General features: G+C 42.7%; 1 protein-coding gene across 1 annotated transcript; it reads right to left on the bottom strand.

The window, feature by feature from the left end:
• Positions 1-703: 703 nt before the first annotated feature.
• On the bottom strand, positions 704-18031 carry NNMT (nicotinamide N-methyltransferase). Its single transcript, XM_044257880.1, has 3 exons — positions 17717-18031; positions 16700-16907; positions 704-1183 (listed from the first exon to the last, which is right to left on the bottom strand). Exons 1-3 carry the CDS (start codon positions 17868-17870, stop codon positions 751-753), a joined length of 795 nt encoding a protein of 264 aa, XP_044113815.1. The 5' UTR covers positions 17871-18031; the 3' UTR covers positions 704-750.
• Positions 18032-25228: the final 7197 nt, after the last annotated feature.

Below are 25228 nucleotides of genomic sequence, written 5' to 3'. Positions count from 1 at the left end.
GCTCAGCGGGATGTCTGCTTCTCCCTGGGTCTGTGTCCCTCTTCCCCAGCCCATGCTCTCTAATAAATAAAATCTTAAAAAAAATAAAAGGCCCCTTCCCAGAACCCCCAAAGGATGTGAACTCTGAAGATACCTGTTTCTAATAGCGGCGGTGAGACAGGCCGAGTTACGTCTCTTGCAGACTCCCAACCTTCTCTTCAGGTGGAAGTCACAGCCTTGGCCTAGTGTGTTAAAGGAAGGGGGAGAAGGGCCCGCCCCATTCTTAGGACCGGGAGCAAAGGGCATGGCTGTGCTCTGCCCCCAGATGTGGTGGTGGCACCCGTGGATCCCAACAGAGGATGGGGTCCCCAGGGAAGGAGCTTAATGAGAATGAGGAGAAGCAAGCTCCCGAGAGAGGAGGCGGCAGCAGGCCCCCTAGGGATGAGAGCTCATCCCCGCAGACACTGCTCTGCAGGCGTGTGGGCCGTGAGTGGCCATGGCTGGGGTGCTTCAGGAGAAGGAGGTCTCCTTTTCTAGTCATGGGTGGCGAAGACCGGACGTGCGGGTTGCTCATCTCTGGGTGCCCATAGCACACCTGGGAAGCGCGGAGCCCGTGGTCACCCAGGTGCTGCTCCGCCCACCGACCGCGCCCACCCTGTCCCCCCGGGAGCCTCTTCGCTCCCCTCGGCACCGTGACTGTGGCAGTTAGAATCAGGGACTGGCGTTAACTGGGCCAGGCAGAGGAATTGCTTTAATCGCAAGCACAGCGGGTCATACAGCTTTGCTCAGCTTCCGCCCCACCAGGGAGAAGAGCCCTTCGTTGTCGCACATGGTGGAGGAGTAGCTCTGGCAGATCACCTCGAACCACTCGATGGAGAAGCCGGCCTCCCTCACCGCAGCCTCTATGGCCTCCCGGCCTAGGCAGAGGCTGGAGAACCGCTGCTCGCCGATCATGTAGTAGCTGCTCTTCAGGGCGTCCACCACCACCAGGAAGCCCCCCGGCTTCAGCAGGCTGCCGAGGTTCCGGAGCGCGGCGCGGTAGGCGGGGAGGTCGGGGCAGGCGGCGTCCAGGCACAGGGTGCTGAGCACGCAGTCGGCGGCGGGCAGGGACACGGCGCCCAGCGGCCGGCTCTGGGTCACGTCGCACTTCAGGACCCGCTTGACCGCGCGTCTCAGCTTCTCCTCCTTCTCCGGCCCTTTGGCTCTGAAAGACACAAGCCGGCCAGCGCCGCTTGCCACCCTGTGCGCGGGAGAACCCCGCATCTCCTGGGTCAGGGGTGTCCCAAGGGGTGTCTCCTTGGGGACATCCCTGTGGGAACAACGGAGAAAGGGAGGCATGAAGGGCCATTCTGCATGTGAAGGTGACGCCGTTACCCTGCGCTGGGCTCGGTCTCCTTCTGAAGTGGGTAAACGCCCGCTTCTCCCGTGAACTGGAATGACTCTTCCTCCACTGCTAAGAACACTGCCTGGCTCATTTACTGCTACTACTGCTAGTAAACTACTACCACTACTACTACACTGTTTATTTATTGCATTTGTCTCCTCTGCCAAACTGCAACATAGTGGCCACTACGCCCATTTGTATCAGGCAATAATGGCTTTAAAATGTGGAAACAGGGGAGCCTGGGGGGGGCTCAGTCATTTAGCATCTGCCATCGGCACAGGTCATGATCCCAGGGTTCTGGGATCAAGCCCCCCATTGGGCTCCCTGCTCAGCAGGAAGCCTCCTTCTCCATCTCCCACTCCCCCTGCTTATGTTCCCTCTCTCACGGTCTCTCTGTGTCAAATAAATAAATGAACTCTTTAATAAAATAAAATGTGGAAACAGTATTTCTGTGTATCCGCTGGTCAGGCTGGGGCAGTGAGTGGGGTCCTCCGCAGACATTTACAGAAATGGTGGGTAACTGCAACACAACCCCGGCCAGGGCCCCTCTAGAAAGAAGAAAACCACTAGTTGCTATTCTCAAACCCCAAAACATATTGCAGATAGAGAGCATATTTTCTCAAAGGGACCCTTTTCTCAGTGGTCTTGCTCAGAATGCCACCCTTTTCTGCTGAATCAGGCCATTTCCTGAGAGAAAACCAGTTTGTAAAAGAGGCAGAGAAGGTGAGGACAGGAGATAGAATAGAGGGCCTTGGATCCTTTTGGAATTTGTTAGGGGAGGTTTGAGGGAACAAGCCGACGGAGGAGCATATAGAGTGCACAGGAGATATGGAGAAAGAAATAGCCGCAAATCAGAGAGCTAAGGGAAAAGCAAGAACAGGTGTTTAAAGTGCCCAGAAGGCCATAGGACCCAAATTATAGGAGGGATGACTGGATATCCAGCACTTTGAAGAAGTTAATCAAGAGAGAGAACACCAGGGGTGCAAATCCAGGCCTACATTCAGTGAACACACAGTCCATTGGCTCCAGAAGAAGAGAGCCCCTTGGGCAGCAAGGCTTGATGGAGAGAATGGCCCAACATCAGAGCAGATGAGAGATGGACTTACCCTGGGATCACTTCTGGTCGCCAGGAAAAGTCAATGGTTTAAATAACACTTTGAAATGTACCTCTACATAGAATGATTTGAGATAACAGCAATTAGTTGTGAACATCCTATTTTAATATTTAGTTAAAATCTAAAAACCCAGGGGTGCCTGGATGGCTCAGCCGGTTAAGCATCTGCCTTGGGCTCAGGTGTGATCCCAGGATCCTGGGATCAAGCCCCGTGTCCGGCTCCCTGCTCAGTGGGGAGCCTCCTTCTCCCTCTCGCTCTGCCTGCCACTGCCCCTGCTTGTGCTCTCTCTGTCAAATAAATAAATAAATTCCTTTAAAAAATATCATAAGCCCAGTGCATAAAATCAGCTATTTATAAATATCCTTTATAATTTTCCACTTAAGAGGTTTAGCAATAAGCATATGAAAAAAATTCTCAACATTTTTGGCCATCACAGAAATGCAAATCAAACTGTGAGATGCCACTTCACATCCACTGGGACAGGTGTAATAAACAAGACAGTCACAAGTGTTGGCAAGGGCGTGGAGAGACGGGAACATCCTCACGCTACTGATGAGAATATAAAATGGTCCGGCTGCTTTGGAAAACAAGTCTGGGGGAAATTCCTCAGAAAGGTAATCACAGGGTTACTGCATGACCCAGAAATTCCAAGAGAAATGAACAGATATGCCCACACAAAAACTTGTACATGAGTAATTATAGCAACATTATCCATCATAGTCAAAAGATGGCAACCACCCAAATGCCCACCAACCTATGAGGAAATAGATGAGGCGTGGTATACCCATGCAATGGAATCAGAGTCGTATAAAGGAATGAAGTACTGATTCATGCTGTAACATGGAAGAACCTTGGAAACAGTTTGCTAATGGAAAGAAAACAGAAGCAAAAGGTCACATATTGTATGATTCCATTTACATGAAATATCCAGAAAAGGCAAAGCTACAGAGACCACAAGCAGACCAAGGGTTGCCAACAGAGAGAGGATCCGGGAAATGATGGGAATGACTGCCCGTGGGTACAGGGTTTGTTTGGGGAGTTAGGAAAATGTCCCAGATCTGGGGTGAAGAGTGCACAGCTACATGAATATCCAACTGCCCACTTTAAATGGGTGAATCACATGTGATGGTAATTTTGTCTCGGGAAAGCTGTTATACTAAAGAAAGAAAGAGAAGTAGCTTAGCAAGGTAATGGCTTCAGGGAATTTCTACCACCCAATAAAGCCGGAGAGACAAGGAATGATAATTACCTTTGGTTAGGTCTAGCTACTCTCCTATCAAGGGTAAAATGATAGTAGGGTGACCTGTTTGTCCTGATTGGTCTGGACTTTCCTGGTTTTCCCCCTGAAAATCCCATGTCCTGGGAACCCTCTCCATCCTGGGCAAACCGGAAAGGTTAGTCATTCTAAAAGCAAGGAAGTCAGTGACAAAGCTGACATTCAGCCTCCTAGAATGTGGACGATTTGACCAAATATTTTAAGAATAAAAAAATAACAATTCACCATGATGGAAGTCTGTAAAATACAGATTCGTTTAGGTAAATTAATCTAGAGTAGAAAAATTCAAATAATCTATCTGCACATCCGGATAACCGAAGTACAGATAAAAAGCCGAGGGAGTGACAACACGGTGTGTTTTTTGAACGTGTTTCAGGATGATCCTTTCCCCTGGGAACACCGCAGGCTTGTGTATTTAAGTGATGACGTCAGAAGCAGGTTGGACCTCTGTGCCCTATTTCTTGTGTGTTAAGCTATTTGAAAGACACCCGTTACCACAGAGATAGTCCTTTCCAGTCAGTTGATGATGGAAATTGTTCCCAAACAGGGAGACACACTGTGAAGTCTGGAAAGCTCACAGAGAAGGTGCCAATTTAAGAGGGAAGTTAGCTGGAAACACTCACTGCCGTGGAGACCCGCTTGTCCCTGGGACCGCAGCCAACGCTGGGGGACTCGGTGGCCCCGCTACCTGTGCCAAGATGCCACCTCAGGGCTTCTCAGCACCTGTGTTGTGCCCACTGGCAGGGAAATGGCCTGGCCTGGAGACACAGGCAATTACTGCTCAGCTACACGTTCAGCTCAAGGGTTAGGGAATCAATACACCCCAGAAAGGAGTTAGGCGGTTCCACAGGAAGCTAACAGCAGTGTACTGTTCCTCTAGGTCTGATGATCTGCTCTTTTCAACACATGTAAAAAAGGGCATTTCTTTCCTTTAGAAATATGCATTCCCTGAAGCCTAAGGGAGCTGGGGAGGGACAGGGAGAGAGAGGGGATACAGAGTAGGGCTCCTAGGAAGAGTGCTTGGTGAGAGTGTATCCCCACACCCCAAGAAATTACCCAGAGTTTTGGAGGAGGGTCCTCCTGCCCCATCTCTGCAAGGCAGCTGGCGGACCAGAAGCCCCTGGATGAGATCTTTCAATGACATTCACCCCCCAAAGCCCCGTTCCCAGAGGTTCCAGCAGGCCCTCCTGAGGGAGAACCAACAAAATGCGTAAAGGATATAAAAAGCTGCATAAGCTTGGATATGAATGTAAGGGCTGTATGAGCCAGGAATAATCGTTAGTAAGCCTTTGGTGCAGGCCACAGCTGAATCAGGTGAGAGACAGACATTTCAGGAGGGAGAAGTTAGAAAGCAAAAGGCATGCAGTTATTGATTTTATCATTCTTTTTTTGAACCTCTGTGATGTGGTAGGAAGGGTGCCAGGCAATGGGGACCCAAGACAGAACAAATGAAAAACAGATCCTATCACCATAGGGATTACAGTCTGGAACAGTCTGGACTGGAGGGAAGAAAGAATCCAATGATCACCCACAAAAGTGACAAATTAATACTATCATAAACGCTAGGAAGGAGAGGGCTATGGAACCAACAAAGGAATGTTGGAAGCTTGAGTTGGCCTAGAGCATCAAGGAAAGCTCCTCCAAAACAGAGTCAGGTAAGCAGAGACAGAATAAAGGAGAGTTTACTAGACCACGGAGAATATGGAGAGGAAAAGGATATTCCAATAAGGGGGAATGGCATGTGCAAAGGCCATGTGGTAGGTGAAAAGACAGAAGGAAGACCAATGAAGCTGGATCTCAGGAAACATAGTAGAGTGTGGCAGGGAGTGAGGCAATAGGGGTCAGCAGGTACCTAGACCAGACAGGGCTTTGGAGACCATGTTAAGAATTTTGCTTTTTATACTAAAAGCCATGGGAAGTTATGAAGGGGTGCTTAGGAAGAGAGTGGTATAATCGGATCTGCACTTCAAGGCGATCACTTTGGGACAAGAGTAGAGGTGGAAGGCCAGTTAAGAGAGGGGGTTGGTGGCTTGGGCCAGGAAAATAGCCTGGATAGAAAATATTGGAAGCCGTACTGGTTTGAGAGAAACTCCGAGGTAAAATGGATAGAACTTGGTGCAGCTCAGAGGACATGGCCGGGAGGGAGAAGGCAAGTTTGGCGTCTAGGCTTCTGGCTTGTTGAAGTGATTAGGTAACGGCAACAGCCAGGGAAAGGAGAGTACACGAGACGGAGCCAAGCTGCGAGGATCAGAGCTCGATTTGGGGCCCTTCCAGACGCACAAATAGAAACGCTTACAATTTGAAGGAAACGGCCAGGTGAGGTTTCCTCAGCCTGCCCTGTGCCTCTCCCCAGAGACAGAATGCAGAGAGAATGTCTAAGAGGAAGGCTCGCTTCTGAAAGGGGAGTCTTTTCCTAGGTACCACTGAAACACTCACCATGACGTCAAGATCTCGAAGCTGAGAAAGAATATCACTCTTTCACAAGACATGAAAATACAGAGATGCTTCAGCACAGAGGGACTTCAAGAACTTTGTGGGACAAATGTGCCCCACGTGTGTCTATTTTGGGCAAGGAAACTTTTTTTTAAACAGACAGGAGAATCTTTGTACAGAGAACGTTTACTTCATCTCTACAGGTGCTCAAGCTTCCTTCTGTCAGGCCCGCGGAGGCAGGCGGAGGAGCTGCTCTCTGCAGAGGCCCCCCGTGGGATGGCGGGTTCCGGCTTCCGCAGGCCCCTCCTGGCTGCCCTGAGGACAGACGGAGGAGAACTTGCAGAGCGAACCTGTGACTCACTCCCAGTCACCAGCATGCTGGGAAGCTCTGTTCTAGACACCAGCTTTTCTCAAACTGCAAAATGTATACCATCTCCCCCCATGACAGATCTCATTAAAATGCGGATCCTCTGGTTCTGGAAGTGCGGAGCAGGGCCTGAGAGTCTGCATTGTTTTACAGGCTCCCGGGTGATACGGAAACTGCCCAGTCTGAGAGCCACAAGGGAGGTCGTTGCCCGCAATTTCCAGAAACCCAGAGGTCCGTCAGCACCGTTTCTAGGATTTCTTAAGGTCAAATCTCATTTTCCTTGATTCGTGCCAGAATATTTGTATCTTAGCAGGTGACTCTCTGACTTGAGAAATAAATAAGATGAAGCCAGAGTTGGGTACCACTGCCTTACAACTTCTTGCATAGTTTTAAAAGTGACTGGTCCCTAAGTGTATGAATCCCAACAAGGCCGAGCAACAGGAGACAGCTCCAGTTGTCTTTGGCAGCGGTCAGCGCAAGAAGCAGCTTCAGATAAAGAAGGAATAATCTCGAAGGAAATAGGTTGTGGGCTGATAGAGGTCCTTGAAGACGCAAGAGAGACTAAGTCGAATGAGATCGTTATCATTCTCAAAAGAGTTGAAGCCACAGGATCTAGTACAAGGATAAGAGTGAGAACGCAGAATTTTACTGCCAAAAAATACAGTTCCTTACTTGAACAGCGATCAGGAAGGGGCCGTTTCTCCGGAGCCGGTTGTTACCAAGCTGAGGATTCGCCATGAGATAAGCAGCAAAGCTTTTTACTCTCCTGCGAGAGTTTAAGGGGTTCATTCTGCATGAGATGGAAAGGCTTGTGATAGCCAGGGAAATTGAGAAGAAAGTTTCAAAAGCCTTCCTGACATACGATTTGGACCTCAGAAAGGTATATTGTCTGGCTGACTGAAAACTCTCTTATAAACTTTCCCTGAAATTCTATAAACCCTGGGAAATTCCTTATTTATTCAATCATCTTGAATATTGCCCAAATCCTCATAGCTCCAGGGTTTTGTTTTGTTTTTTATCCCTCGTTAATACCAGTTTCATTCTGTGGAATCGCCTCGTTGATAGAAAAAAAGAGGCTTGAAATTATATTTATTTTGAAGAACGTTATCTTCAGTTTGAAGACCACAGCTAGCGTAAAATTCTAAGTAAGGAGCTTATAGGTTAAAATGGCATATTAAAGTAGCCTCTCAACTTCTTGCTAAATGCCAGAGGGGGGGAAATGGAGAAATATTTAGGCAACGTTAAACAATTTTATGGTGTTGTTCACATGTAAAGGCAACAAAAACATGTTCCCAATATACACAGGCTTAGAAAATGTCACTTACGTGTTCTTGAAAACATTATTTGAAGGTCTACGCAGTGGACCAAAAGATGAATCAGAATTAAAAACTAAACAACTAGAAAAATCATATAAAATGAACATAAAATTAAAATGTTCACATCATTGCAAATACGATTACAAACTGAAAGCAAATGTCTAAACTGATCTCAAAAGAAAACATGAGGACGCCTGGGTGGCGCAGTTGGTTGGACGACTGCCTCCGGCTCAGGGCGTGATCCTGGAGTCCCGGGATCGAGTCCCACATCAGGCTCCCAGCTCCATGGGGAGTCTGCTTCGCTCTCTGACCTTCTCCTCGCTCATGCTCTCTCTCACTGTCTCTCTCTCTCAAATAAATAAATAAAATCTTAAAAAAAAAAAAAAAGAAAACATGATAATGATGCTTTAAATTATAATATTTGGATTTAAAATCTCCAATTAAAAAAAATATTTTATTTATTTATTTAATACAGAGAAAGAGAGAGAGAACAAGCAAGGGGGAGGGGAGGAAGGGGGGAGAGAAGCAGACTCTCCGCTGAGCAGGGAGCCCAATGTGGGGCTCCATACCAGGACCCTGGGATCATGACCTGAGATAAAGGCAGACACTTAACTGACTGAGCCACCAAGGCACCCCTAAAATCTCCAATTATAACAATAAACACTGTGGAAAGAGGTGACAGAAGGACTTTAGGTATCAAAAATTGTTAAGGTCCTCATTTTATGAGGAAGAAAAAAATTACTGATTCTTACCTGACACTGGTATGCTGAGAGAATTTGTTTCTAACAGAATTGCATTTTAAAGAAAAGCTAAGAGAAGTTCTTCAGGTGAAGGGAAGTGATGCCATATGGAAGTCTAGATCTTCAGAAAGGAATGATGAATGCCAGACAGGACAGATAAGCAGATATCTGTCTATACATATATAAAAGACTGTATGTATGTATATATGTGTGTGTGTGTGTGTGTGTGTGTGTGCGTATAAAACTGTCATATAAAAAAGACTTTATATATGTTTGTTTAAAATACTACTGGCTAATATGAATATACTTAAGACTACCAAACTGTATACTTAAAAATAGTCCAGATGCTACATTTTATAGTGTGTTTTTAAACCACAGTAAAAGAATAAAGCAATAAAAAATATATAAAAGCACTACTGACTTTTTAAAACAAAAATAATAAGGGCGCCTGGGTGGCTCAGTGGGTTAAAGCCTCTGCTTTTGGTTCAGGTTTGGTCCCAGGGTCCTGGGATTGAGCCCCACGTTGGGCTCTCTGCTCAGTGGGGAGCCTGCTTCCCTTCCTCTCTCTCTGCCTGCCTCTCTGCCTACTTGTGATCTCTGTCTGTCAAATAAATAAATAAAAATCTTTAGAAAAATAATAACAATGTATAATGTTATCATATATATAAAGTAAAATATATGAGAGGTGCATAAGGCAAGAGTGGGTTAAAGGAATTACACTGTTATAATATCTTATGTTCTTCATGATATGTCAAAAATACATACTGAAATTTCTAGAAAAATTACACATGCACATACATGTATACACACCCACAAAACACAAAAGAAGCCAATAGAAAAGATTAGAGTCAACAGAAAAGATAAAAAGGAATACTAAAAATCTTTATATCTGTACTAGTGGAATATCAAATTACACCAAGGAGAAGCAGGAAAAAAGGCATAAATGAACAACAAAATGGATGGGACAAGTAGAAAATATATATCAAAATGATTATCAGTAATTACATTAAATATAAGTGAACTAAAGTATCCAGTTAAAAGGCAGAAATCACCACACTGGATTGAAAAACAAGATGTACTACATACCACTTGCAAGAAAAACATTTTAGGTATTAAAAAAACCATATGTTGATAACAAAAGGGTGGAAAAGATATACCATGTCTATTAGTTATCTATTGTTGCATTATAGATTACCTTAAAACTTAGCGATTTAAAATAATAAACACATATCTTCCAGTTTCTGTGGGTCAGATACCTGGGCACAGATTAGCTAAGTACCTCTGATGCAAGGTCTTTCATGAGGCAGTGTTGGTCATGTCTTCAGTCTCATTTGAAGGTAAAATTGGGGGCAGGGTTGCTTCCAAGCTCATTCCAGACAAGCAGGTGAAAGGGGTATATCCAAAAGGGAAGCCACAGTATTTTTGTAAGCTAATCTCAGGACTAGTGTCCTAGTATTCTGCTACATTGTACTTGTTAAATCCAAGGGAATGCAATTAAACAAGAGATGAATATTTGAGCTAAGATTATTGGAAGCATCTTTGAGGCTATCTACCACTCCATCCAAATACCAAGCATAAGAAGGTTGATGTGGCCATATTAATATCAAAGCAGACTTTTAAAATTATTTCCATTTTTTAAAAGATTTTATTTATTTATTTGACACAGAGAGACACAGGGAGAGAGGGAACACAAGCAGGGGGAGTAGGAGAGGGAGAAGCAGGCTCCCCGCTGAGCAGGGAGCCCAATATGGGACTCAATCCCAGGACCCTGGGATCATGACCTGAGCTGAAGGCAGATGCCTAATGACATCTAGGTGGCCCCAAAGTAGACCTTAAGACAAAGTGTATTACTATTTACTAACAGTAAAGGGAGATATTTCTTAAAGATAAAATGGTCAATAAATCAAGAAAACAAAACAATCCTAAAAATATATGCAGGTAGCAACAAAGCTTCAAAATGTATGAAGCAGAAGTTGACAGAATGATGGGGAACAAGAGATAAATCCACAATCATAATCTGAGATTTTAATACCTTTCTATTAGTAACTGATAAGCCAAAAAAATCACATAGAAAATTTGAAAAACACTACCAATACACCTGACTTAATTGATATTTAAGCTTCTATCTTCAGAAGCAAGAAAAAGAAGAGCATATTAAAACTAAAGTAAATGGAAGAGAGAAAGTTAGAAAAATAAAGCCAGAATTCAAAACAATTGAAAGTGGAAAGACAATAGAAAAAAATCAACAAAACCAGAAGTTGGTTCTTCAGAAAGTTTAATAAAATTGGTCAATCTCTAGCAAGCTTGATCAAGATATATTTTAAAAGACAAAGTGCCAATATCAAGAATGAAAGAAGGAAGATCACTAAAAGAGTAATAAAGATATATTGTTTAAAAAAAACTATGATGATAGAATTGACAACCAAGATGCAGAAGACAAATTCCTTGGAAAATATTGCTTATCAAAATGAAGAAGAAATGGAAAATTGAAATAGAATAAAAAATATTGTTTTGAATTTTTAAAACTTCACACACATGAAAAAAATCCTTCGTATAAGCCTCATTTAAGGAAGGAATCATTTAAGGAAGAAATAATACTAATAATACAAAAACACTTTCAAAAAACAGAGGAGGAAGAAACATTTTCAACTTGTTATATGAATCTGACATTATGCTGATATCAAAATCTGCTAAGCATATTATAAGAAAAGGAAATTATAGCTCAATATCCCTCATATATGTAGATGTAAAAATCTCTAACAAAATATTAGCAAATCACTTCCAGCTATACATAGAAAGATACTGCTTTAACCAATGGGTGTATGTTAGATTTAAACATTCAAAAATCTTCCAATATCATTCACATTTTCAGAATAAAGAAGAAAAATCATATGACCATCTCAATTAATTCCTCCAAAATTGACAAAATTCAACATTTAACTTAGAACTCCCAAGAGAATAAAAATATAAAGAAATTTCATCTGATAAAGAATATCTGTGAAAAATCTATACCTAATATATTTAACGATGAATCACTGGACATTTTTTTCTATGATGTAGAGAAAGGCACATATGTCTACTCTCATCTCGTCTATCCAACATTGATAGGGAAGTCCTAGACAGTGTAATAAGGCCAGAAAAATAAACAAAAGACATATAGTTAGAATAGAAGAAGTAAAACTATTTTTATTTGCAGATGATATGAGACTGTACATAGAAAAACCTCTGGAATCTACAAAAAGCACTATTAAATTTTATTAGTGAAGTCAGCAAGGTTCTAGGACACAAGGTCAATATATAAAAATCAATTGTATTTCTCTATACTAAAAAATTTTTGAAATTTGAAATTTAAAAAGTACAATTAACAATAACATTAAGAAAATAAAACACAGGACAAACTTAACAAAATATATACAAAAACTGAGAACTACAAAACATTACTGGGAGAAACTAAAGAAGTCCTAGATGAATATATAGAGAGATCATGTTTCTGGACTGCAGATTCCATATGCCCATTCTCTTCAACTGAATTGTAAATTCAAAGATCACTATCAAAGTCTCAGCAGCCTTTTTTGGAAGAAATAGATAAATTTATTCTAAAATTTATGAATCACCCAGGTGCCCCAAATTTAAATATCTGGGGCACCTGGGTGGCTCAGTTGGTTAAGCATCCACGTTCAACTCAGGTCATTATCCCGGGGTCCTGGGATCGAGGCCCAAGTCTGTGTCCTTGCTCAGCAGAGAGCCTGCTTCTCCCTCTCCTTCTGCCTGCCACTCTCCCTGCTTGTGCTCTCTCTCTCTCTCTCTAATAAATAAAATCTTTAAAAAAAAAAACAGAATTTAAAGATTTTACTTACTTTACTAGAAAGAGAGAGAGTGCGTGACCAGGGGAGGGGCAGATGGAGAGGGAGAAGCCAACTGCTCACTAAGCCAAGGGTTCAGCCCCAGGACTCTAGGATAATGACCTGAGCCCAAGGCAGACACTTAACTGCCTAAGTAACTGAGCCACCCAGGGACCCTAGTTTATTCTAAAATTTATAATGGCAAAAATATAATGGCAATAAAGAAGCTTTTACACAGTGAAGGAAACCAACAAGAAAACAAGGAAGCCTACTGAAGAGGAGAAGTTATTTGAAAATGACATATCTGGTAAGGTATTAATAACCAAAATGTATAAAGAGCTTATACAATCCAACACCGAAGAAACAAAAAAATCTGATTAAAATGGGAAGAGGACCTGAGCGTTTTTTCAAAGATATACAAATGGCCAAGAGATATATGAACATACACTCATTATCACTGATCACCAGGGAAATGCAAATCAAAACCACAATAAGATATCACTTCATACCTGTCAGAATGGCTATAATAAAAAAGACAAGAAATAACAAGTGTTGGCAAGAATGTGGAGAAAAAGGAGCCCTCACACACCACTGATGCAGCAGCTGTGGAAAATGGTATGGAGGTACCCCCCAAAATTACAACTGAAATACCATAGGATCCGGTAATTCCATTACTGGGTACTTACTCAAAGAAAATAAAACACTAATTTGAAAAGATATAGGCACCCCTATGTTTACTGCAACATTAGTTACAATAGCCAAGATTGAGAAGAAACCCAAGTGTCCATTCATGGATGAACAGATAATGAAGAGGTGGTGTACACATATATACAGAAGGGACTATTACTTGGCCATTAAAAAGGTGATATCCCCCCCCACACACACACATTTGCAACAACATGGGTAGACCTAGAAGGTATAATGCTTAGTGAAATAAGTCAGACAGAGAAAACAAACACCATATGATTTCACTTGTATGTGGAATTTAAGAAAGGAAGGAAGGAAGGAAGAAAAAAAAGGAGACAGATAAAAGAAACAGACTCTTAAATACAGAGAACAAACTGGTGGTGCCAGAGGGAAGATAGGGGAAACAGGTGAAGGGAACCGAGAACGCACCTATGATGAGCACTCAGTAATGTCAAGAATTGTTGAGTTGTTATATTGTACACCTGAAACTAAGGCTATATGTTAATTATACTCCCATTAAATACATTAAATATAACATATATGTTTGTATATTAAATATAATATATATGTGTAATATATGTATGTGTTATATATATTAAATATGTGTGTGTAATATGTGTGTGTAATGTATGTATATATATAATATATGTATATATGTATATATAATGTATGTATATATAATATATATGTGTGTGTTATATGTGTGTATATAATATGTGTGTATATTATATATATATAATATATGTTTGTGTGTATATATACACACACTCATATATATAATGACATTAAAATTGCCAGAATAATCTTGAAAAAGAACAAAGTTGGAGGATTTACCCTATCTGATTTCAAGACTTACTTTTCCTGGTAAAAGGGTTAAAAGACCAGCATAAACCCCATGGAAGTTTAGTGACTCTGCATACAGCAAAAACATTAATTGAGAAGCAAAATGTAAATTCCTATTTGTTCATACCATTATAAAGAATTATATAAACAACAAGTCACCTTGATAACTTATATCAGACAACCCATGCCATCGATAAGCATAGCAGCAACATGTAAGAAAATAAATACGAAGTTTAGAATACTCCAACTAAGCTAGAATTCAGCAGACCATGGAAAGAGAATGAAGGGGTTAAAGAAATAGAAGCAGAATTTAGAGTTAGTTTCAGAAGAGAATCTGACTCAGGAATAAGTACATTTAGAGAAGCCATGAAAATCAAATTTAAGTGCACATATAGAAAAATGAATTGACCATCACTCTAGAAGAAGAGGGTAGAGGTAGACATATTCCTTAGGGACACGTTAAGATCATATGATTTTACATTTATCCCTGGGATTGGGGAATATTACTTCACTCCTCCTGTTGTTCGAGTTGAGAAACAGAGACATCAGCCCTGAGACTTTTCCTCTCATCATTCTCCATGACCAATCATTACCAAACTTTTATCCAGCCTATCTCAACAATTCATATTTTTTTTTTAGATTTTTATTTATTTATTTGAAGACAGAGATCACAAGTAGGCAGAGAGGCAGGCAGAGAGAGAGGAGGAAGCAGGCTCCCTGCTGAGCAGAAAGCCCAATATGGGGCTTGATCCCAGGACTCTGGGATCATGACCTGAGCCGAAGGCAGAGGCTTTAACCCGCTGAGCCACCCAGGCGCCCCTCAACAATTCATCTTAAAATCATCTTCCTCTCTCCATCATCAACCAATCCAGTGGTCTAAGCCACCATCATCACTTACCTGGATTAAAGTGTCTCCTTTCTGCATCTTTCATTCTCCTCTAAACCCTCCCAATCCATTCTCCACACAATAGCCAAAGGGAGCTTTGTAAATGTAAAGGGAGGGGGGTCGCATCACTTTCCTGGCTACACCTCTCATGCCTTCTCAGCACACCTGAAGTACAGGATGGTTAGCCTGGCCTCAAAGCCCTAAGTGATCTGAGATGTGCCTACCTTCCCTGACATGAGGTCTAGGAGACTTGAGGCTTCCTCGCCTTATCCACCAGTCTATCCCAGTAGATAGGACTATGTGGCACATCATATGGGCTCAATCTGGGTTCGTTGAATAAATGAATAAATGCTAGTTCCTTTAACCAGGAGCCAAAAGCACTTGTTTCTTGAAGGCGGTTGTCTTCCTGGGAAGAAAGAGCCCTTTCCTGACCAAAGCATGGGATACGTTCATTAAAAATAGCTATGCTTTGGGGGCACTTGAGTGGCTCAATCAGTTAAGCGTCTGCCTTTGGCTCAGGCCATGGTCTCAGGGTCCTGGGATCGAGTCCCGCATCCAGCTGCCTGCTCAACGTGAGTCTACTTTATTTCCTCTCTCCCCCTCCACCCCTGCGCACGCGCTCTCTCTCTGTCTCTGAAATAAATAAATCTTTAAAAAAACCCAGAAACACTCTCCCATTGTGAGCAAAAAGGTAAGGAAAGAGATGATGCTGTGCCACACAGATTAGTATATGCGCAAAGGTGGGGGTGCAAATACAGGGAGAAGTGGATTGGAGAAGGACCGTTACTTAGAAAAAATAAACCATGGGCAAGAGGGTGGAGAAAGACAGAGAAAAAAACAAAACAAAGCAAAAAAACCTATAAGAGTAGGAAAAGAAAATGTAGAAGTAACTGAGCATATAAGAAGTAGCAGATGGGGCCCACATGATCAGAAGAGGAATATCGAAGTGGTCTTTTGATACGGTTTGCAAAGGAGGCCGCGGAGCCTCGGCAGCCACCAGAGCAGCAGAGACATTCTGCTGCAGGAGGGACAGTCCACCGTGCGGGACAGCGGGACTGAGCTGAGCCGTCACAGGACAATCGCCAGAGGATGGAGGCATGTCAGGACAAGAGACAGACAAAGTGAAATGCAAAACGGGCCACCTCTGTCTATCGGCTGCTGACTGGTTCTCATGTGGAAAGAAATTAATTGTTTAAACAAGACTTATTTGCATAAATCGACTTGTAGACAGAGTGGGCTAAGCTGTCGGTCATGAGCCATGAGTATGTCAAGCTCTGATTTTTGTCGATGGCGAGTGACGAATCCTTTCCAGATAACTCCTTTATGCTGCTCATCTCAGTTCGAGAACCTGGTCAGCTTTTTGTTGTGTCTGGTGGTGGTAGCGTTAGCTGCCCTCGCAGCAGCGTCCCCTGCCCTGGGATGGAGGATGGCCCTGAGGGGCAAGCCCGGACACCCAAAAGCTGCTGGTAAGGAGCCGGTTTCGCCTCTGCCCTGAACTTGTCCTCCACGTCGCTATCCCATGAACCCTAACCCACACGCGGCACACTGCACTGTCCTGGGAAGGTTTTGTCTCCTCTTGGCTCAGTGGCCATCTCTTCCATTCTCCTCTGTGTCTTCTGCTGTCCTGGTGCACGCATGTGTGCACACACTCACTCCCACTCCCCTCTGGCTCGTTCTCCCTCTCTCCTTCTTATTCTCCATCTGGATATCTCTCTGGTCTCTGTTTCTTTTACTTTTTAACTTGGACTCTATGGATAATTTGTGGGTCAGAAAAATGAACCGTCCCTCAGGTACCATGAGAAAGCCGGGAAGCAGACTTTGGTTTCTCTACCTGTTCCCTTCCAGCTCGCACACGTAGGTCACCACTGGGGACCAGTCATAAGCCCCTGGTTCCTTCTTCAGCCACTTCTGCAGCTCCCGCAGGTTCTGGTCCGTATAGTCGGTGGCAATGATCTCCTTGAAGGATTCACAAGCAGAGAGGAGCTGGTAGATGGTGGGGCCAGAGCCAATGTCGATGAGGAGGTCCCCTTTCATGCCATCTGGTTTAGAGGAGGCAACAAGGAAAGGGGTTCGGACATCCTATGACGGCAGCCAGAGCTGATACACACAGTCTTCACTCGCACTATGCGAGAGAGCCCTAAAGACAGACCACCTCTCTACTCCCTCATCCCTCAAATTCTTTTTTAAATATCTTTACATTTTCCATTCCCCAATCCGGGCTGGAGGCACGCTGCTGGGATATTTTTAGGTGCAAGAGAAGGAAGACAAGATCTACATCTGGTTACAGACCCCTGATCCAGAAAGACTGTTGAACAGAAAATGTAAAAACTATTAAGGAATACTTCTGGGGAAAGTTAAAATTGTTTTTAAAATTGGGTCATTACGTCTCTCTCCAGAAAGCATCCAATTCTTCCTGTGTTGGGAGGTCTTATTTCATGCACACTCACAACATTCCTTTGAGTTAGAGACTTACTCTAACTAGAATCTTCTTCTAACTAGAATCTTCTTCTCTCTAACTCTAACTAGAATCTTCACTTTTTAAGTGGCCCATCATGGTTAAATGGCTGGCACTGGTCACCTAGCAAACTGATATGAAATCAAGGACAGAATTCCTGCCTTCTGGTGTCCCTTTGCACAACCACATGAGATCGTGCATATAAAAGCTCTTTGTAAATTGTAAAATATCCATACCAAAAAATTATTGGTATTCATTCTCCTTAAGTACATAAGTAACATCGAAAGGGCTGTCACATAGCAATGACTAGACACAAACCCAGCCCTGCCCTGACATTTCATCTGGATGTCTCATAGTTTGGTGGAGAGACACACAGATAACACACAAACTTACCCAGGCAGAATATCTTGAAGAGATTTTTCAGGAGATGCCTGAGAATCTCATTTTCTGCAGAGTGTTTGGACCCAAAGTTGTAATATTTTTCCAGGTAATCCCGAGGGTTAAAATGTCTCAGGTAAGTGTCCTTGGAGGTGAAGCTAGTTTCCATCGTGGCTCGCTCTTGTGGCCACCCCCCCTCCCTCCCTCTCCTCCAGAACCCAAGCAGTCAACGTGCAAAAGTTGCCTTTTTAAGTCCCAGGCTTCAAGCTTTCTTCTGTTAGAGTTCAGCCCACGCCTTAGAGACCAATGTTTGGTTAAACACTAACAGAAATACACCAAGAACGTTTTGGCTGTTCTAGGAGGTGATGAAATTTTTGGGCAAGGGTGCCTACGAGATGTGCGTGTGGGAAGGGGAGGGCCGTGAGCTACAGGCAGTTCTTGGCCAAGGGGTGAAGTTCAAGTGCGGGAAGAATCATCTGGGCTCATCTGGGAAATCATTTAACTCACAGGAAGAACCACTAAGTTTAGAGAGGTGGGTCCTCTTCCCAGAACAACATCATTCTCGTAATGATTCTCCCAAAAGAGAGTCACAAGGAACGGTTTAAATTTAACAGTAGTAAAGGAAGAGGAGAAAGAGGATTAGGAAATGTTTTTAGGGCTAAGGAACATTGGCTAAAGAAGGAATTGCAGATGAGAGAGGGTAATAGAGCAATTTTTAGAAACCTGGATAAGGTTTCCTCCAATTCTGGGAAGGCCACATTCCTGTAATCTTCTCTTCAAGCTCTACACGCCCCTCACTCCCCTCCCTGTGCAACCACAGCTCCCCAGCAGCTGCCAGTTCTCCACATCTGGCAACCTCCTCCTCCCCCAAGCCTCCCCACTCATTTCAATCCATTCAAGTCCTGATGGTCCTTTCAAGGGGAAATTTGAATGCTCTATTTCCTTCAAAAACTCCTTACCTTCCCTTTTCTGGACTCGCACTGCCCTTAGAATTAGCTCATTCAGCCGAACCCTTGACTCTGTCATGTCGTGTATTTGTTCCTGGTTTAGTCTGTGTCAATCTTACTTCCCAGACTAAGCTTTCACGGGAAGGATGCCTGAAAACCACCTTTAGATCAAGGCCTATGGCTCCGCCCCTGCCTATCACACTGACCTAGGAGGTGTTCAAAACACTGGTTGATTAGTTGACTCTTGTCATATCGCAGCAAAACGCAATCACAGTTGAGTGCCCCATATTCCACGGGGGATGACTTCGTGAGAGCCCATCTGGCTACCAGGCAGAGAAACTCACTCAAAGAAGTTCAAGTGAAAAAGGAATTATTAATAGGAGAATATAGTGGAAACACACTGCAGGGTATCTAACTGGGTCTCATGACCCAGAAAGTCATTAGGCAACTAATTTCTCTCCCTCTCTTTCTCTCTTCCTTTCCTCTATCCTTTTGTGTCTCCTTTTGTGCCCTCTTTGGAGGGCGAGGGGCCTTGATTCTCTGCAAACTGGCTTCTCTTATTCATCCACTACACGTGGGTCCATTTGGACCATTCCCTGTGCTGGTCTCTACACCTGACCTTACAGAATCTTCTAACCCATCTCCTCACAGCTGGCCAGCTGGGTCTGCATAATCCAAATCCAGTTCCTTAGAGAATCTGCCGGGTCGAGTCTGGGTCAGTCATTGACTCTTCCCAGCAAGTATGAGGGTTGGGAAGGAGATCTGTGTGGTAGTGAGACTGCCCGTCACAGGGACTTAGATGAACAGACAAATTGTCTCATATTACTGTGACTTTGGACCTGCAAAGTCAAATCACAGATGGGAAGGATGTACAATCAACTCAGAGATGTCTCTGTGAGTGGCTCGAAGGCACCACAGCTAATACACCCTGCTTCTCCCAACTACCCGGGAAGTGGAGTCCATCCAGCAGGAAGCATCCTGAACTCAAAGTCAAAAGACACAAATTGCCATCGTGATTTGCCACCAACAATTCTTAGGACAATGGTGGTTAGAAACTAACTTTTGAGATCTGGAAGCCTCAGTGCTGGCACATAAAATGGGATGATAAGAATATAGGAGAGGAAAAAATTTCTCATTTCCCATCTTTGGGTTTCTGGCTGGACCTAAGAATTGACTGAGAAGAAGAAACAGACACGAGCCAGATTAATTTCTTACTGGTACATAGGAGGCTTCCCAAGAGAAGGAGGACCTCAAGAAGTGACCAGAGCAGGAAGCCTTTATATGTTTAGACAAGGAAACAGTATGTGAAGAATTGACAAGGCAGAGGGGTTTGGCCTAAGGGTAGTAAATGATAAATAAGTAAGAGGGTAAGGTTGGTTTAATAGCGTTCACGTGCACAGATTTCTCTGTACCAAATTTCCTGTCTCTGGTCATAAGAATGTCTTCCTTCCTCCTGGTACAGGGAGGGTACCCTTCATAGGGGACTTTTATTTCTTGCTTTCAGGAAGAAAAAGGAGGATCACGGTGTCCTTCTTGGGTGCACTGGCTTTTTTGAATGCCTTTAATTCAAAATAACCAAATGCCAAAGTGACATACATTAAGGTGATGTAATTTGGTTTTCTTTAATGGCATCTTTTCTGTTCAATGTGTTGAGAAATTTAAACCATAGCTTCCCTCCCATTGAATCCTTACCTTGGGAAGCAGACCCTCTTACCACTCATAGGTTGGTTTAACAGCAACTTTAAAAATAGTGGTTCTGGGCGCCTGGGTTGTTCAGTGGGTTAAGCCGCTGCCTTCTGCTCAGGTCATGATCTCAGGGTCCTGGGATCGAGTCCCGCATTGGGCTCTCTGCTTATAGGGGAGCCTGCTTCATCCTTTCTCTCTGCCTGCCTCTCTGCCTACTTGTGATCTGTCTGTCAAATAAATAAATAAAAATCTTAAAAAAAAAGAAAAGTTAGTCCGTGAGGCTGGGAGGGGTCGCCTTCTCTGTGAGAGGTGGCCCTGGCTGGTCGTTTTGATTCTTGCTGCTCGGCCGGCACGAAATAAAGTTTTGCTTTACCTTCGCTTTGTATCGGTCTTGTTCCTTTGTCCACGGACTCTTCAATCCCAAACTGCATTTTCCCTTTTACTTTCTCAGTGGTGCACTGCAGAGTTTTTCTCAGAAGCGATTAACCGAAAACCCTCAACTCCTTTCCCTAGCCATTGTGCCAAAAAAAAAAAAAAAAAGGAACTTTGCATCCCAAATCTAAAAAAGATGAATACACGAAATGCTTCTTGCTTTATCCTTATTATTTGGAGTCTCTGGATATCTTATTTTCCGTTTGAATATGAATTCAAGAACAGTGAGTATTCTGGAGATGAGCACAAGAGAAGTCCTTGAGCAGAGCTACAAAAGTGTAGTTCATGGACATTGAAGGGCACATCAGCCTTTCCAGTGGCCTTCCTGCTGGAACTCTATTCCATAGTGATCCCAACAGGCTCCCGTGATCAAAAAAAAACCTATAATGTCTTGGGCATTGTCTTGGGAACGCAATCCTCTCGTGTGGACAAAACATAGTGAAGACAGTTCCAAAATCAATAGCTTCTGGAAGGAGCAAAGAGCAAGAAGGAAGGAAGAAGGGAGGAAGAGAAGCAGAGAGAGTGAACGGGAGGGAAGAACAGAGAAGTAGAAGAAGCCAAGAAAGCACGCCCCTCGCACACGGCTGGCAGCGTGGGCCATTGGTGGATGCCCTTCCCGTGTGGTTGGCTCATAAAGCATGTGTTGGTTACCTCAGGTCATGACCTCATGGGAAAAGAGTTCTACAATACTGGTGCACAAAAGAGTAAGGTCTGAGACACAAGAAAGAATGAAGGGCACCTGGGTGCTCGGTGGGTTAAGCCTCTGCCTTCAGCTCAGGTCATGATCTCGATCTCAGGTTCCTGGGATCGAGCCCCATGTTGGGCTCTCTGCTCAGCAGAGAGCCTGCTTCCCCCCCCACACCCCCGCCTGCTTGTGATCTCTGTCTAATAAATAAACAAAATATTAAAAAAAGAAAGAAAGAAAGAATGAAGAACAAGCAAGGACCCTAGCTTGTGGGCAATTCTAATAGACGTATAAAAAAATAAGGTCAGAGAGTGCCTGGGTGCCTCAGTCGGTTAAAGGTCCAACTCCTGATTTTGGCTCAAGTCCTGATCTCAGGGTTGTAAGATCAAGCCCCACATGAGGCTCCACACTCAGTATGGGGTCTGCTGGAGATTCTCTGCCCCTCTTCCCACTCATTCTATCTCTCTCTAAATAATTAAATAAAATCTTTAAAAAATTTTTTAAAAGTAATATCATATGCGGTTAAAAATAAGCAAGATAGAATTAAAAGACACAACAGCAACAGCCTGTAAGTTTCAGGGGAGCATAAATACATGGGGTTGAAGTGTTCTGGGTCCTTGAATTATCCAGGAAGCATTAAAGTATGGATTATCTTTAGACTCTGGTAAGCCAACAATGCATATTGTCATTCCAAACACTTGATGGCGAACTGCCCACACTCCCCTGGCACTTGTCATGCCTGTTAATGTTTTTCTACTGCAAGTACCTGAGCCCGAGGCTTTTCTCTGGTTGTAGGACAATGTTTGGCCCCCACCCAGAGCAGGACAGAAAACATGGGGAGTTTCTGCAACAGTCCTCAGGCCCTCACCCAGTGACAGATGAGAGAGGCTGAATAATTATGCCAGCTTCCTCACTCCTGCGACAGGAATGCTGTGACATGTTCTCTGCATTCTCACAGAAGTCCCGGCGGGAGTGAGTCCCAGCTGCCCACAGCAGGAGCTGGCTCAGGAGTGGAGTCTGATTGGCTCCCTCTCTTTCTGTCACTTTCTCACATCTCACCAGTGCCTTGTGGGATGCAAAGTAAAATACCTATACTCCGATTTTAGGCATTACAAAAATAACTCGACTAAATTAGTAGAGAAGAGGAAATGGAATGACAAAAAAAAAAAAATCAATTCAGGGGCACCTGGGTGGCTCAGTGGGTTAAAGCCTCTGCCTTCAGCTCAGGTTATGATCCCAGGGTCCTGGGATCAAACCCCGCATCGGGCTCTCTGCTCAGCAGGGAGCCTGCTTCCCTTCCTCTCTCTCTGCCTGCCTCTCTACCTACTTGTGATCTCTGTCTGTCAAATAAATAAATTAAAATCTCTTAAAAAAATCAATTCAGAAGGAGGCAAGAACTAAGAGAGAGAGAGAGAGAGAGAGAGAGAAAACACAATATAGATCTGTCAGGAAAAAAAAAGTGTATTTAAGAAGGCAGGTGATGTGGAGTTATAGATAGACAAAAATACAAGTAAAAACACGTAATACAGACAAAAATATCAGTAAAAACATGTAATACCTGAGCAGAGGATTCATCAGCTGGACTTACTAGATGTGTATAATATATCGTATCCAACACTTACACGTTTGTTTCAAGAATACACAGGTCATTAAAAATTACCCCACACTAGCTCACAAAGCAAGCCTCCATGTATTTCAAAGGACTTAAATGATATAGAATATATTCTTTGACCAACGTGTTTAATTTAAAAGTCAAAATACAAAAAGATAACTAGAATATCCTATTATGTTTGGAAATTAAGAAATGTATCAATAAATAACTTAGAGCTCAAAAAAAGCAATCATAGTGAAAATTATAAGATAGTTTGAACTGAGTAGTAATAAAGGTGCTACATATCATAATTGGTGGGTTGAAGCCAAAAGAGTATTTAGGGGGAACTCTACGCCTCAAATGTATGCACTAGTAATGTAAACGGGTTTATGAAGTTAGGAGAGGAACAGCAAGCAGACATAAACAGGAAGAAAATAATAATACAGAACAGAAACTAATAAAGTAAAAAGCTAAGATACAATAGGGAAGATCAGCAAGGCTCAGAAGTCGGTTCTCTGAAAAGACTAATATAACTAGCAAATTTCTGGTTGGAATGATCAAGGGGAAAAAGAGAGAGAGAGAGAAAGGCACATATACCCAATGTCAAGAGTGAACATGGAAACCTCATGGTCATACTGCAGATATTTCAAAGGTGGTAATTAGACATCATGAGTAACTTTACAACACTATATTGAAAATTTAGATGTGTAAGTTCCCAAGTAAATACACAACACACGCAAAATCTGAATTGTCCTGTAAACATCAAAGAACTTAAATTGAACATGGTTCCCACATGAAACCTTCAAGGCAGATGGCTTCACAGGTGAGTTCTAGCCTACATTCAAGGAATCAAATAATTTTAGCCTTCTACAAACGCTTCCAGAATGTAGAGAACGAGAAAACAACCCTCAACTAATTTTGTAAGTTCAGCAAAACCCCAGTAGCAAGGTACTATGGTTATTTATGAGAAAGAAAAATTACAAACTAAAAATCACTCATGAATACAACCACAAAATCCTAAACAAATTATCGTGTCGTCCATAAAATAGCAACACTTACACCGGGCTTACGAGGTGCTAGACCCTGGTGTAGGCATTTTGGATGTGTTACTGAAGCTGACAGTGGTTCTCTGAGGGAGGTACTATAATCTCCATTTCAGGATATGAAGCACGGAGAAGTTCAGTAGCTTGCTCAGGTCATCCTGCTAGGTAGAAGTATGGCTGGGTTTCAGACCTATAGAGTCTGACTGAACAGCCTATTCTTTTAGTAGTTACACTATGACCAAGGTAGATTTATTGCAGGAATACAAGGCAATTTAACATGCAAAAATCAATTAGTATCAATTATATTTACATAGCAAAGGAGAAATGCCTTCTGATCATTCAACAGACATACAGTGGGGGGGGAGCTCAAAGTCCGCATCCATTCCCAACAACAATAAAACCTCTTGGCAAACTAAGAATAGAAAGTGACTTCCTTAATGAGATATGGATTATCTACAAAAACTTCAACAAATATCATATTTAATGATGCCACATTTAAAAGCTTTCCCTTCAACTTGAGGACAGAGAAGAGAATGCTGACGATTACCAATTTTATTCAGTGTTCCATCAGGGGTCTTGGACAAGTAGATAACAGTAGATAACAAATATAAATAAAAGGTATAAGGATTGGAAACAAAAAGATATAATTATTATTGTAAATGGAGAGTGATGGTATATAGAGAATATTTTAAATCACCTACAAAGAAACTCCTGGAATCTGAGTTTAGCAAAGTTTCTGGATACAAAGTGAATATAAAAAACTTAATTATTTCTAACCAGCAACAGTTATAAAATGAAATTTAAAACAGACTTCATTCACAATGGCATTAAAAAATGAGAAGTACCTAGGAATAAATCCAACAAAATATGTACAAGACATTAATGGAGAAAATTATAAAATTTTATTAAAAGACATTAAAGAAGACCTAAATAAATGGAGAAATAGACCACTTCATGGATTGAAGGACTCAATGTTGTAAAGACGTCATTTCTCCCCCAATTGATTTATAGACTCAGTAAAATCCCAATTAAAATCCCAATAGGTTTTTGTTGGAACTTGACAAGCCAGTTCTAAAATTTATATGACAGTGCCAAAGGCCAAGAGTAGCTACACTTGAAGCAGAAAAATAAGGCAGGAGGACT

Source organism: Neovison vison, chromosome 7 (assembly GCF_020171115.1).
Source record: "Neovison vison isolate M4711 chromosome 7, ASM_NN_V1, whole genome shotgun sequence".
Classification (NCBI taxonomy): Eukaryota; Metazoa; Chordata; class Mammalia; order Carnivora; family Mustelidae; genus Neogale; species Neogale vison.
This window is presented reverse-complemented; position numbering and strand designations above follow the sequence as displayed.